This window comes from Hyperoodon ampullatus (genome assembly GCF_949752795.1).
Source record: "Hyperoodon ampullatus genome assembly, chromosome: 1".
NCBI classification, from domain to species: Eukaryota; Metazoa; Chordata; class Mammalia; order Artiodactyla; family Ziphiidae; genus Hyperoodon; species Hyperoodon ampullatus.
The window spans coordinates 197,807,893-197,823,628 of record NC_136914.1 but is presented as its reverse complement, the minus strand read 5'-3'; the positions used below and the strand labels follow the sequence as shown (position 1 = coordinate 197,823,628).

General features: G+C 40.7%; 1 protein-coding gene across 1 annotated transcript in view; it reads left to right on the top strand.

Moving 5' to 3' along the window:
• Positions 1–5,274: 5,274 nt before the first annotated feature.
• The window catches only part of TM9SF3 (transmembrane 9 superfamily member 3), a gene marked incomplete at both ends in the record, with an annotated part of 72,056 nt that continues 61,594 nt past the window's right edge, over positions 5,275–15,736 (top strand). Inside the window, 2 exons of the mRNA XM_079698895.1 lie at positions 5,275–5,373; positions 14,559–14,754. Coding sequence (XP_079555021.1) covers positions 5,275–5,373; positions 14,559–14,754 — 295 coding nt within the window. The remainder of the gene's footprint in view (positions 5,374–14,558; positions 14,755–15,736) is intronic.

Sequence of the window (15,736 nt, the reverse complement as noted above, 5' to 3'; positions counted from 1 at the left end):
CGTCTCCCTCCCACCCTCCCTATCCCACTCCTCTAGGTGGTCACAAAGTACCTAGCTGATCTCCCTGTGCTATGCGGCTGCTTCCCACTAGCTATCTATTTTACATTTGGTGCTGTGTATATGTCCATGCCACTCTCTCACTTCGTCCCAGTTTACCCTTCCCCCTCCCCATGTCCTCAAGTCCATTCTCTATGTCTGTATCTTTATTCCTGTCCTGTCCCTAGTTTCTTGAGAACCATTTTTTTTTAGATGCTTACATACGTGTTAGCATACGGTATTGGTTTTTCTCTTTCTGACTTACTGCACTCTGTTTGACAGACTCTAGGTCCATCCACCTCACTACAAATAACTCAATTTTGTTTCTTTTTATGGCTGAGTAATATTCCATTGTATATATGTACCATATCTTCTTTATCCATTCATCTGTCGATGGACACTTAGGTTGCTTCCATCTCCTGGCTATTGTAAATAGTGCTGCAGTGAACATGGTGGTACATGACTCTTTTTGAATTATGGTTTTCTCATGGTATATGCCCAGTAGTGGGATTGCTGGGTCATATGGTAGTTCTATTTTTAGTTTTTTAAGGAACCTTCATACTGTTCTCCATAGTGGCTGTATCAATTTACATTCCCACCAACAGTACAGGAGGGTTCCCTTTTCTCCACACCCTCTACAGCATTTATTGTTTGTAGATTTTTTCATGATGGCCATTCTGACTGCTGTGAGGTGATACCTCATTGTAGTTTTGATTTGCATTTCTCTAATGATTACTGATGTTGAGCATCCTTTCATGTGTTTGTTGGCAATCTGTATACTTTCTCTGGAGAAATGTCTGTTTAGGTCTTCTGCCCATTTTTGGATTGGGTCGTTTGTTTTTTTGATACTGAGCTGCATGAGCTGCTTGTAAATTTTGGAGATTAATCCTTTGTCAGTTGCTTCATTTGCAAATATTTTCTCCCATTCTGAGGGTTGTCTTTTTGTCTTGTTTATGGTTTCCTTTGCTGTGCAAAAGCTTTTAAGTTCATTAGGTCCCATTTGTTTATTTTTGTTTCTTTTGCCATTACTCTAGGAGGTGGATCAAAAAAGATCTTGCTGTGATTTATGTCAAAGGGTGTTCTTCCTGTGTTTTTTGTCTAAGAGTTTTATACTGTCCCATCTTACATTTAGGTCTCGAATCCATTTTGAGTTTATTTTTGTATATGGTGTTAGGGAGTGTTCTAATTTCATTCTTTTACATGTAGCTGTCCAGTTTTCCCAGCACCACTTATTGAAGAGACTGTCTTTTCTCCATTGTATATCTTTGCCTCCTTTGTCATAGATTAGTTGACCATAGGTGCGTGGGTTTATCTCTGGGCTTTCTATTCTGTTCCATTGATCTATATTTCTGTTTTTGTGCCAGTACCATATTATCTTGATGACTGTAGCTTTGTAGTATAGTCTGAAGTCAGGGAGTCTGATTCCTCCAGCTCCGTTTTTTTCCCTCAAGACTGCTTTGGCTATTCAGGGTCTTTTGTGTCTCCATACAAATTTTAAGATGATTTGTTCTAGTTCCGTAAAAAATGCCATTGGTAATTTGATTGGGATTGCATTGAATCAGTAGATTGCTTTGGGTAGTGTAGTCATTTTCACAGTATTGATTCTTCCAATCCAAGAACATGGTATATCTCTCCATCTGTTTGTATCATCTGTAATTTCTTTCATCAATGTCTTATAGTTTTCTGCATAAAGGTCTTTTGTCTCCTTAGGTAGGTTTATTCCTAAGTATTTTATTCTTTTTGTTGCAATGGTAAATGGGAGTGTTTCCTTAATTTCTCTTTCAGATTTTTCATCATTAGTGTATAGGGATGCAAGAGATTTCTGTGCATTAATTTTGTATCCTGCAACTTTACCAAATTCATTGATTAGCTCTAGCAGTTTTCTGGTAACATCTTTAGGATTCTCTATGTATAGTATCATGTCATCTGCAAACAGTGACAGCTTTACTTATTCTTTTCCAATATGTATTCCTTTTATTTCTTTTTCTTCTCTGATTGCTGTGGCTAAAACTTCCAAAACTATGTTGAGTAAGAGTGGTGAGAGTGTCACCCTTTGCTCTTATTGCCTATGGAACATTTGCAGAGTTGGTCACATTTTGTGCAGTTCTTTTTTTGTACAATGTAATCCCTGTTCTCTTCTATGTGTGTAATGCTTCCTGGTTTTAGGTCTACACTCCCCAAATGAATACTTCATACTTTTTCTTGTGTCCTCCCACCCCCAAGTAATTGCTAACCTAGAGCTCCTGACAACACCTAGCAAATGCTTACTGCCTCAAATCTGTGGAGGCTGGTGATGGATGTTTAAGCAAGAAACTACTCATGCATCTCAATTCAGCACTTACACTGCTTGTTCTTCAATTGCCCATCATCACTTGATTCAAAACTGTGATTATTCATTCACGGAGCATTTACTGAGCTTCCACTATGAACAAGTCACTGTGCTAGGTGCTCTGGGGGATATACAAAGATGCATAAGACGCCGCCTCTGATTTCTGTTGCAATTACTGGCATATGATTCATTCAGCAATTAATCATGTACTGCCTTGTGATGCATCTTAGACTATCTAGAAAGTGTTCTTTAAATCCTTCTATGCTCTCTGACTTTTTACTTATGAATGTCTTCAGTAAATAGTTATTGAATGTCTATGATGTGACAAGCACTGTCCCAACAGCTGGGACAGATATAAACAAATAGTAGTACAGTGCTTTGTTGGCTGCCATCAACAAAGGTCAGAATGTAGTACAGAAGAGGAAATGGGACTATGGTAGTTATGACATAAATGCAACTGGAATCCTGAAGAAGGGATGCTCAACTTCTTGAGGGCATCATGCAAGTTTTCACTGAAGAGGTCATTCATTTAGGCCTGGAAAACGAGTAACAAAGTTTGTCCATTCATTTCCATTCTGGGCAAAGGGAAATCAAAGACTCTAAAAAAGAGTGGATATATGTATATGTATAACTGATTCACTTTGCTGCAAGCAGAAACTAACACAACATTGTAAATCAACTATACTCCAATAAGAAAAAAAAAGAGCAAAGGCACAGAGGTATAAAAGAACCTGGTGTATTTGGGAAATATAGGGCTATAGCCTGAGGTAGAAGAGATCAGTGGGAGGTGAAGCTGAGGAGATAAATTGGGATCCGATTCTGCAGCTGCATGTTAACAGGAGTATACTTTAGGAAAGATTTGTTTTTCCTGATTACACATGTAGCACATACTCACGTGCAAATATTTGTAGGCATGTGCATTGTTAATAGTTTGAGTCATAATATTTCAGATTGTTTTCTATGGGTAGACTAATATCATTCAAAATGGAATCATACTCCATATTTTCAAGTGTTTTCACTTAAAATTATCTCTTGGCTATCATTCCATGCCAGTACATACAAGTCTATTTCATTTCTTTTTTTAAAAAATTTATTTATTTTTTGGCTGCGTTAGGTCTTCATTGCTGCGTACGGGCTTTCTGTAGTTGCGGTGAGCAGGGGCTACTCTTCATTGCGGTGCGCGGGTTTCTCATTGCGGTGGCTTCTCTTGTTGAGAAGTACAGGCTCTAGGCGTGCGGGCTTCAGTAGTTGTGGCACAAGGGCTCAGTAGTTGTGGCTCACAGGCACTAGAGCACAGGCTCAGTAGTTGTGGCACACGGGCTTAGTTACTCCGCGGCATGTGGGATCTTCCCGAACCAGGGCTCGAACCCGTGTGCCCTGAATTGGCAGGTGGATTCTTAACCACTGCACCACCAGGGGCTTCCAGGGAAGCCCCTCTATTTCATTTCTTAAAATGACTGTATGGATGGTAGTCCATGAGTAGTAAGAAAGACTGATTCTGGAACCAGATGCTTGGATACAATCCTTCGGCAACCACTTAAACCCCGCCGCCTCCCCCCCCCCCCCCCCCCCCCCCGGGCTTCAGCGATCATTGCTGTAAAATGAACATAACTCACAGTGCCTATTGCATAAGGATTGAGTCAATACATGTGAAATACTCAGAATAGTGCCTGTCAGATGAAAATCTTAGCTGTGATTCCTTGATTTATGTAAACAATATTCAAGGAGTGTTTTAAGCAAGAGAGTGATATAATCAGGTTTCTTTTTAGAAGACTCACTGTCACCTGTTGGGGAGGATAAACAGGGAGGGAAGATTGGTGATAGGGATCCTGGTAGGAGGCTGCTGTAATACATAGTGAGTGAGGTGTAGAAGACTGGCTATTACTGGCAGAGGAGAGGAAAAATAAATTCTTGATACATTTCTAAGATAACAAATGCTAGAACTTGTTGCCTGCTGATGGCTGAGAGATGGAGACAATCCGACTCCAGTTTCCAGAGTTTTGGCTTAGAGGACTGTGTAGATGGTGGTGCCATATTCATGTATATATTTAACAAATATCTTCTGAGTTTCCACTATGGGTCTTACACAGTTCTAGTATATGTCAGTGAACAGGATCCCTGCTTAGGAGAAAAGCTTAGATTCTAAGAGGTGTTTATATCTGTGCACTGGAGACCCAACAAACAAACAATAAATAAACGAACAAGAATTTCAACAAGATTGAAATAAATATTCAGTAAATATTCACTGACTTTAAGACACTCATCCAACCCGATACCAGTTTAACAATCTCCCTTAATGACGATTATAGAGCTGGTGATTCATTCCCGGCGGGAGCCGAGCTCCTTGTGAGGGCTACTTGATCCGACCCCACCGAAAGGCGGCAGGTCAGACCATTACCCGACTTCACAGCCGAGGAAAATGAGGCCAGGAAGAGTAAAGCGTTTTGAACCTAGGTCGCGCAAGTTGAATGGAGGCGGCTTAGGCCCTGCGACGCGGGCCAGGCACCCACGAGGGAAGCGAGGCCGGGGCCACTGTGCGCGCTGCCTCTCTCGCGACCCAAGAGCGGCCGGCGGGGGGGGGGGGCCCTCGCGCGGTCCTCCGGGGCTGTGGGGGTCGCGCCTCTCGGGCGGGGCGGCCGGCGGCGGCTGCGGCCCCGCAACGCGAGGCACTTCCGGCGTGTGCCGGGGTGGCCGGATGACGTGGCTGAGTCAGAGGAAGAGGCAAGGAGGCGCCGGGGGGCGGGGGAGGCTCCGAAGCGGGCGGTGACGGCGGCGGCGCGGAGGAGCCAAAGGCTGGGCCCGGGCCCCCGTGCGTTTGTCCGCGCCCCGTGAATGCGAATCGGCCGCGGCGGAAGCGGCGGCGGCGGAGGAGTCGGTGGGCCGGCGCCGGGCCGGTGGGAGCGCGGAGGATGAGGCCGCTGCCGGGCGCTCCCGGCGTGGCGGCGGCCGCCGCGCTGTTGCTGCTGCTGCTGCTGCCCCGGGCCCGGGCGGACGAGCACGAACACACGGTGAGAATTGCTCCCGGCCGGCGCGGCCGCTTCCGCCCTCTCCCCCAGCCCACCGCCTCGGCGGGCCCGGCGCGGCCTGGAGGGCCCAGCGGCCTGGCCGAGCCCCGCGGCCGCCCGAGGGCGCCTTCCGGTTGGGCCTGGCGGAGCAGGAACCCCGGGAGCGGGGAGGAGGCCTTTCCGTGCGCTCCCGGGACAGCACTCCTCTCCCTAAGTGCCTGGGCTTCCTTCCCCAACCCGGACCTAAATGGCGCCGCACCCCTGGGTCCAGGGGCCCCGGGAGACGGGAAAGAAGCGGGGTCCGAGGGTCGGGGCTCACTTGGCCGCGGGAGTGGGGGCGGCAAGCAGCCAGGCTCGGAGCTGGTGCCCCCCAGGAAAGGGAGCAGCGCCCGGGCTGCTGGGGACTACGACACGGCGGAAGATGTATGCACCACGTATTACCCGTCGTACAGTAACCAGGAAATACCCACCACTTTATGGTGCTCACCGGCCTTTTTCTTCCTCCTCCTGCCCAAACCGGATCATAATCCTGGCGTGGGGACAGCCTTGATAAACTTGCGGTGAGGAGCACTTTACACGTGTACAGGCACTCAGCCACACGCACCCGCCTGCGAGGCCTTTCTTGTAACTTTCTCTTCACCCTCTTCTGGCTCCTAGATGAGGCTCCCATCCCGGTGGTCTCTAACCAGGCGGCTTCTGACTGTGAGGGGTCTTGAGTTTCCCAGTCCTCTTGTCTGGCTGGGAACAGTCCCTTTTGCATTTGGCCTAAAATTGGTTGGCTGTTTATTTAATTGGCATTTTCTACATCAAAGCTTGGATGTTAACGACTCCTCTAGTGACTTTCACTTAGGGATGCAAGTCGGTGGCTTTCTGAAAGGTAGATCTGAGCAGGGCAGTAAAGTCATGTAAATTAGAGGGTGCTTGTGAGTAGTTGTGTTTTTAGACCTTAACTAATTAATGATACGATTTTGCATGAGAGGTTGTGTGGTACTAAATCTGCAAGTCTCCTGTCATTCCTGACAAGTGAGGAAATGAAGCAACCAGACTTTTCTCTAGTCGGTAGGTTAGCTGGGCTCTTATTTTAGCTAACAGTTCTAAACTTTTGGCGTTTGTACCTTCAGTCAACAGCCAGAAACTTCTTACCTGTATATTTTTTAAGGGACACAATCCTGAGCTGGTGACATGTTTTTGTGCTGTATTTGTGACTTTTCACCTTAAGATAATTTTGTTCACAGGTTAAACAGTTAAAAACGCTTTCTTGTTGTTTTTTCTGTCAAGTAACTTGTCTCAAAGTGTAAGAAGTGTTCATTTCCAATGGGCATTCTTTTAGCCAGTGGTTACTAATATTTTTCCAGTTTTTTGAACACTTAAGGAAAGTTGCTGTGTAAAACTCAGAATTGTCTCAAGTATAGTTCCACCATACAGGCGTATAAGCTTAAGAGTAGTATTTTACTTTTTTATCTCGTGTTTTATATAAACTGCTGTAATAGGGGAAAGTACGTATTAATTAAAATTTCACAAATTGGAGGTGAATAAAAAGGTCTTAGGTTAATTTACAGATTTAAAATGTAAACGCCAATTTCATTGAAATTTTATTGCCAGGAACATTAAAATTTTTTTAACATCTTTATGGAGTGTAATTGCTTTACAATGGTGTGTTAGTTTCTGCTTTAACATTTAAATTTTTGAAGCCAGAAATTGAATATAAAATATTGGATAAAAGGTTTTTGAGGGAATATGACACGTATGAGAGAATTCTTGGACAAAAACGTTTAGAATCCATTTGATTTCAGTCATGTTTACATAGAACTGCTCTCACTTGGTTACCTATTATTTTAAAAATTATAGGAAGAATAGCATTAAGATATAACTAAAAAATTTGTCATTCATATATTTTTTGGCTGTTAGCCAAAATATTTTATTTCTTACAAGTTTCTTGAAAATATTTCTTGAAAATTAGGCATTCACATTAAGCAGATAATAATACTGAAAAGGCTATGGTCAAGTGAATTTTTTTTCCACCAAGAAGGCAGAAGTAGCTAATGAAGACAGAAAGATACTGAAGGAGGAGAAAAATTGTCAAGGGAAGGTTGCTGAGTAAGTGTTTAATAAATACTTGTGGAATTGGATTATAAATTAAAGAACAATCTCTAGAAGTTAAAGTTTGCCCTTTAGATTAACTTTTTATGAAGACAGTTTCCAGATAGAAATAATAACGAATAGGGCTTTTGTAGCAATATGTGGTAGGCACCGTTCTAAGTACTTTATATGTATTAACTCATATTTTAAACATGCATTGATAATCTTGTGAGTGGTCTTATGTCCTTTGAATGGATGAGGAAACGGATGCCAGAGAAGTTAAGTAACTTGCCTGAGACCACACAACCAGTACAGGTAGAGGTAGGATTTGAACTCAGGCAAACTGAATTAATAGTCTTCTACGCTCTCATAGGATATGCTCTATGGCCTTTTATCCTAAAAATAGGATAGTAATACACTTGGCATTAAATTGAATAATTCTCTGTATTGATAGTATTTTTAAGTGCTTAAATGTTTGCGTAAGTTTAGCTCCATAGTGGGTTGTTACTGAGGATGCGTTTGGGTTAGCATTGAAGAGGGACAGGGCTGCAGTGGGCATGTGACCCTTGCAGTCGCTTAATGTGTATAAGACATAAAGACTGCTTGGTTTAATGCTCTGCTGTCACCATTTGAAATTCTTAATACTTTCTGCATTTTCATTGTGTGCTGGGCCCCACAAGTCCTGTAGCTGGTCCTAAGAAGGAGCAGCTGACTACTTCATGCAGTTCCAGAAAACCCTTGATTTCTCTTACTTTACCTACTGAATTAGGATTCAGCTGACCATTTGACTCATATGGCATTTTTTATGTGCTTATTTATCCAACGCTTTTAATATTCTCAGAAGAATAATGAGAAGGGAATGTGCTGCTGACTTCTAGAGTATATACACATGTAGAATATATAAAAGCGGGTTCCTTTCGGTTTTTAAAAGTTGAATCATATATGAATTACAGAACATACTAGTTTTTGGGTTTTTAAAATTTAATTAATTAATTTTATTTTTGGCTGCATTGGGTCTTCGTTGCTGCGCACGGGCTTTCTCTGGTTGCGGCGTGCGTGGGCTTCTCACTGCGGTGGCTTCTCTTGTTGCGGAACATGGGCTCTAGGCGCACGGGCTTCAGTAGTTGTGGCACACAGGCTCAGTAGTTGTGGTTCGCAGGCTCAGTAGTTGTGGCACACGGGCTTAGTTTCTCCGCAGTAGTGGGATCTTCCCGGACCAGGGCTCGAACCCGTGCCCTGAATTGGCAGGTGGATTCTTAACCACTGTGCCACCAGGGAAGTCCCAAATATACTGTTTTAAATAAAAATTAAAGAACACTTTCATGAAAGACAGGCTCTTAATAGGTGATCGAAGGATCATAAAAAGAACACTTTAGAGTGAGTGAAAGATGTATAGGGTATGGCTTATGCTTATTTGGTTTTCTGACAGTTGGAGCACCTGGAAACATCTAGAGTTAGATTATCATGTCTCCTAAGATTCCAAAGGACTCCATTAAAAGGATTGCAAATTGAGAATCATAGAATTTTAGAACTGGAAAGACTCGAGACCATTGAATTCAACACACTCATTTTCCTAATGGCCTGAAGAGGCCCAGTGGCTGGCCCAGGGCCACAGAAAGAGTCTGAGCTACCTGATTTCTAGTCGTTTTTTCTACCTGTCTTGAACATATAATTTCCATAGTAATACTATGTAAAAATATCAGCGCCAAAAACCCAGTAATCAGTGGCACAGGAATCTTAAAAGCATTTTATGGTTTACACTGGAGCCTTGAATTTTTTTTTTGCTCTGTTTCCTCAAGGTCACAAAATCAAAAAATTTTTTTTCTGGGTCTGTTACATACCAGGCTCTGTGCTTGGCACAGCAAGTGGTATTTAATCAGTGCTTGTTGAGTGACTTGAGTAATTAGGGATCTACCAGGGATAAGAATATGCAGTGTTGGAAGCATGATAACCCTACCGCTTAAAGCAGTGAACAAACGCAGACGATTGTTCATTTAAGAGGCATAGTCTTGGGGATGCCTGTTGTGATTTACCTAGGTTAAAACCCCATTTCTTTGTGGCCCATTGTATCTCTGGTAGGTGATGTTGAAAGGACCCGATCTGTGCCTAGGATAGCCTACTCTCAACCTTTGCCATAAGCACTATGACACTACTGGCTGAAAAAAAGATGTTTTGTTTGCTTTACTTAGGCAAATGGAAGCCTTTAGTCTTTGTCTCTGTCGGGAGTATGGGAACTAGTAAAACATATGTGAAGATTTATAAAGAGGATAAGCTGTTTACTACAAGTGAATTTGTGAGTGCTTTAATACGGATCTAGTTTTAGGAAGTGTCATAATTCATTGTCCTATTTTCAGCTGTACTCTATGGTAGACTAAAAGTTTATTTAGGTACAAAGCTATTTTGAGAGGGAGAGAGCAGTTATCTCAAGAGACTTTCCAAAAATACACTAATAATTTATATGTATTAGAATTCTGATGTATGTGTTTTAAATAATTAAAAGACATTGAAATTATGATTTCTGAAATATTTTTCTGAACTGGAGTTTGCTTTCTCAGATATGTATTTTAAAGTAAGCATATATCTTTCCTCTCATCCCATAAAAATGATGGCATTTGGGTGCTTAGTCTGAGCCCTCAGTCCTTTGCCTGTCTACATAAATTCTGATTTCTTTATTCGGATTTTACACGAGAAATTCAGTAACATTATCTCCTGAAGTGTTCCTTCCGAGAAAAAGTAATTCACGATCTCTATCAAGGAGGGAAACTTCTGTACCTACACTCACCCAGCACATAAACAGTATTTTAAATGAGAGATCCAACATTGGTGACTTCTTGAGAATGAAGGTCATTCCTTTTGAGATCAGAGGACAAGGAGCTTCTTAGGAAGGTTTTTTTCCTTAGGGCAGATTAAAGGCTCAAATAGAAAAGTTGTTCAGCATTCAGCACTTCCTTAGGTGCTTTGTACAGCTATATTTTCCCCATATTTCTTCATTTAGTTTTTGCTCTTCAGTTAATGAAGCTGACTAGGGATTAGCAAAAATGTAGTCCTAAGCTTGTAAATGTGATACTAATTAGTTAGAATGATTTTGGACAAATTCTTTAACATCTCTATTTAGTTTGTTTGAATCTGTAAAATGGGGGAAATAATAGGACTTGTCTTACAGAGCTTTGAGAGATTAAATGTTTATATAAAGACCTTAGAACTATGCCCAATGCATGGTATGTGCTTATTAAGTTTTGGCTAATAATGATATTATCCCAAAAGACGGTAAGCACGTGCATGTTAGTGATTGGTCAGTTCAAGTTTGACCTGAAGATTGGAGAAAGGAGGATTTGGGCAGTTCTGAAGGATAAGTAGAAATCTGCCAGGTGGGTAGGAGGAGGGCATTATAGACTTGGGGGAATGACGTAAGAAACAAGGTGGAGCAGGAAAGGAAAGGAAGACAATGTTATAAGCCATTTTGGCTGGAGTGGCCAGTGCAGAAGTTGAGTGTAACAGTGAAACTTCTGAGAACTGGAAACGAATGGAACGAAGTGAGGAATGCAGGTAGTCTGAATTGGCCTCCTGTCCTTTGGCTGCTTCCCAGGGAGGCCTCATGGAAGGAGCCACCCCCATGCTCAGGGATCTCCTGATCCACTGCTGTGCCTGCTTGAGTTTTTCTCTCCCCTTCTTCTGGTTGCACTCTGCAGGTAAGTTATAAAATTCCATCTTTCTCTGTGTCATTGGCAACTCAGAGTTTTTCTGAGGAAAGTATTTAAAAAGAGCTTGCTAGGACGTTGTGGAATGTTTTGAAAGCAAATTAGACTAGCCTTTCAGCCAAGAGTGGAGGGAAGAGCCTTACCTGTTGCTGTCTTCCCACTGAGTTGGGGGAGCCCAGGGACTTTCCTGGCAGCTTAGGGAAAGGAAAGGCTTTTCTCCTTAAAAAGTTTCTTCCATTTGGTATTTTCTAATTTCAGGATATTTTAAGACACGTTTTCTCTCTTGAAAAAGAACTCTTCCCTTGACCTTGTTTTGGGAACACTTATTCTCAGGGATAAATAAGAACTATAATGAAAAGTAAACATTTTAAGTTCATGAAATCTGACTGTGGTCTGCATAAGGAGCAATTGAAAAGAAAAGAAACAGTTTTAGCCTTAATATTCACCCTAATCTTTGTGTGTTTGTGTATGTGTATATATATGAGTGTTTGTGTCTATGTTACATATATATATATATATATATATATATATATATATATATATATATATATATATTTCTTTCTCATCCCTATTTCAGTCCTCTTCCCAGAAGGAATCCTAGGCTAAAGAATGGTACACATTTTGTTATAGTACAGTTTGCATCATGTTGTCAGAGCTTTACTACCCCATCAAGGTTTCATGAATGTTTAAAATGAGTGACTTCAGAACGTGTAGTTTAACACATACCGTGACCCTTAAATTATTTTAGTCCTGTGTTTCAGTTTGTATGAAATAAATGAATGCTCTGTTTTAACAAGTATTTATGTTCAAGTTTTTGTCTATTTTTAAAGGAATATGAGTATTAGGATTTATAGAGAAAGTGTTTTTGTGTTTATTTTCACAAGTTACATTTATAAAATTTCTGCAGACTCAGCAGGATTAATGGCAAGAATAGGTCCTCTCTTTCAGTGTGGTAATCCTAAATGGATGCATTTGGTTACCTCGCCTTCCTCATTTCTCTCAAAGGATACTATCTCAGTCAGTGCACATACTTCAAACTTCTTTCACTAAGTTGCTAACAAACTTTCTTTTCAGCATTTCTTCAGTGTTTTTTCATCATATTCAATACTTTTTGTGTACATGATACTATGCCAAGAGCTTTTTACTCAGTGAACAGGTTTCAATTCTAATACCAGCCCTGTTCAGTGGATAGTGATTGGTTTAGAGAACCGTTTTGAGAATTCTTATGCTATATCCCTATCTATATCTATATATCTATACCTATACCTATGTCTGTGCAGAAAGGAGTACCTTGATTGATTAGTGCAGTGTAACCCTTAACATTGGATGGAAGAGTGGTGGCATACGTGTATTTGTCAACCCCCTAAAGTGACAAGAGTAGTTATGAATGGATATCTATGTATACATTCAGACCTTTGATTGGTTCCTTCATACATGAAGGTTATCTACAGTTGTTTTTCTGAATTCACTTGAAACAGCTTATGATTTTCTATATTGTGATTCATCCTGACCCTTCTCTGCCAAAGCAGAATTAATCATTTTTATTGTTGCTACAATAGCCCTTTTTTTTTTTTTTTTTTTTTTTTTTTTGCGGTACGTGGACCTCTCACTGCTGTGGCCGCTCCCGTTGCGGAGCACAGGCTCTGGACGCGCAGACTCAGCGGCCATGGCTCACGGGCCCAGCCCCTCCGCGGCATGTGGGATCCTCCCGGACTGGGGCACGAACCCGTGTCCCATGCATCAGCAGGTGGACTCTCAACCACTGCGCCACCAGGGAAGCCCTACAATAGCCCTTTTTACCTTAATTGTAACACTTATTTCTTCATTGTTAATCATTTACTTGTCTGGCTCCACTATGGATTGTGAACTACTTAAAGGAAAGGACAGTATGTTATTTATCTTTATAACCTTAACACCTAATGCTGTGCTTGGTACATGTCTTATGTATTCAAAAAGTCAGGTAGTTTTTTATTTCCTTGATGGGGTACCTGGATGATGTCTTATGAACAATGAGACATTTATTAGGTTTGAAGGTGAGGTGATTAGATCTAAGTCCTACTGTGGTGGTGGTATGAATCCAAAGAGGCAGATGCTTTGGATAAGAGTAGACAAGTCAGTGTTTTTTGGAATGCAGGGGGACTTGGGGTTTGAGTCGCCATGACTGAGAGGATTGTACCATTAGAAAAACAAAGTTTGGGGGGCTGGGATGAGTTTGGTTTTGGAGATGCTGGATTTTGATGGAAAATGTTTATTCATTTTATATGGAGGACTGGAGGTAATGTTTGGTAGTTGGGCTAGTTGGATAGGCTCCTCTGTTATGTGCTCCACAGCACCCTACGTTACTATAATTGCTTGTTCAGTGTCCATCTTTCCCTTTAGGCTCTAAGCTCCAGTGGGTCAGGGAACGTGTCTTATTCAAAGCTGTGTCCTCAACAAACACAATTATTGGCGCATGGTAGGCACTCAGTAAATAATTGTTCAATGATTTAATTTCTGCCCTGTTAGTTGACTTAAGCTACAACTGTTAGTTGTCTTTAATTTGTATTGCTAATTAGGAATACTAGTTTTAAAATTACTCAGGTAACTGCTTTTCATAGAATCACTGGAATTTTAGACTTGAGGAGACCTTAGAAATCTTTGGCACTTCCCCCCCACCACCGTTGGACCCTGGAAAGGTGAGGTCACCTACCCAAAGTCATCAGACCACACTCCAGGTTTAGCTACATATAGTATTCACTGATGGGTAAAACCATAATATTTATTCAAGAAAATTTGCATGCAGTACCTATCTTTCAGGCTGATAAAGGGGAAGATAGCATGATGACTTGAATGGGCTGTGGAGATTTCATAGTATGGCTTTTTCTTCCTCTTGTTTAGTCATTTCTCTCCTCTCTACTACTTTGATCAATGGCTGTGGGGAAAAAAAGGAGATGAAATTTTATTTGTGCTTGCTGACAGCATTAAGTTTTTGGAGTTTCTAGTGATTAACATGAGGTTCTGGATAAGCTTTTGATTTTGTTTCCTCCTTCCTTGTCCACGTTAGCATGGTGAATCATGTTGGTTCTAGGTTTATTGTTATTTGATACTGTAAATATTAATTATAAACATATTCTTATAGGTTATTGGGTTTTGTTTAAACAGTATCTTCTGTAAAATGAAGTTTGGAAGACATGAATCTGCTTGAGACCACAATCAGAGGATATAATTTTAAAATTCACCGAATTTCATTTTTAATGTGTAGACATTGACCATCCTTTTGAAACAAGCTTCCAGCATTTTATTTTAGAGCTTCCCAAACAGAGATAGTACATTTCTGTTTAGAACAAATAACATATATTCCCTTAATATATTCCCTTAATTTGAATTAGATTTTTAAAAAACATATCCTTACTTGCTTTTTTTTGGTTTCAGTATCAAGATAAAGAGGAAGTTGTCTTATGGATGAATACTGTTGGGCCCTACCATAATCGCCAAGAGACATATAAGTACTTTTCACTTCCATTCTGTGTGGGGTCAAAAAAAAGCATCAGTCACTACCATGAAACTCTGGGAGAAGCACTTCAAGGAGTTGAATTGGAATTTAGTGGTCTGGATATTAAATTCAAAGGTACGTAAACCTTAATAGTCCTTATGATAAAAGTTACATCGTAGACCGGGGTTTCTCAACTTTGGCACTGTTGACATTGGGGCCAGATAATTCTTTTTTTTTGTGGGGGCTGTCCTGTACAGGGTGGGACATTTAGCGGAGTCCCTGGCCCGCACCCACTAGATGCCAGTAGCACTCTCCAGTTGTGACAACCGAAAAGTCTGTAAACATTGCTACTTGCCCTTGGTTGAGAACCACTGCTCTAGACCCTAAAATGTGTTTTAATCTCTAAGTTAAGTGTATTACATGTAGAAAAGTATATTAATAACTAACAAAGATTTATTTTGAATATTTATAAAACAATAAAATAAATGATTGTTCATAAAATTACATTTCCTTAACATATTTATTTCTGAAAAGTGTTTTCTAGTAAATCCTTTAAGGATTGGACATAATGTGGTCAGGGAAAGCCTTCATAGATCCCTAATGAGGTAATTTCAAGAGGAGTGGGGATGTAATGGGCTATATGGATACTTAAAAATTATGTGTAAAGCCTCAAATTCAAACTTGTACCATTGGCTCAATGTATTTATCAGTGTTGTATTAATTTATCTTCAATACCTTTTAGATTGTGTGGTTTAAAATTTTAAGTCAAGGACTTGTTAAAATTGGAAAAAAATCCTCCGTATCTATTTATTATGCAGGTATCTTCTTTGTTATGAGTTCCTATGAGTGTGTTTATATTTTTTATTTTTCTCTGTGAAGTTTGTCAAAGTGTGTATTTCCTGCATGGACATTTTTAACCTGGTAAGCAGAAGCTTGAGTAATTGAATTTTTGGAGGATCTTTGATTAGGTGTCTTGATTTTTGAATAGAGCATGGATCTTATAATCAGAAGCTTTGAATTCTAATCCTATTTCTTTTACTCTATTGATTTTAGTAAAGTTGTTTACTCCAGTTTTGACTTCATTGTCCACATGTATAAAATGAATAGTAACTGACCT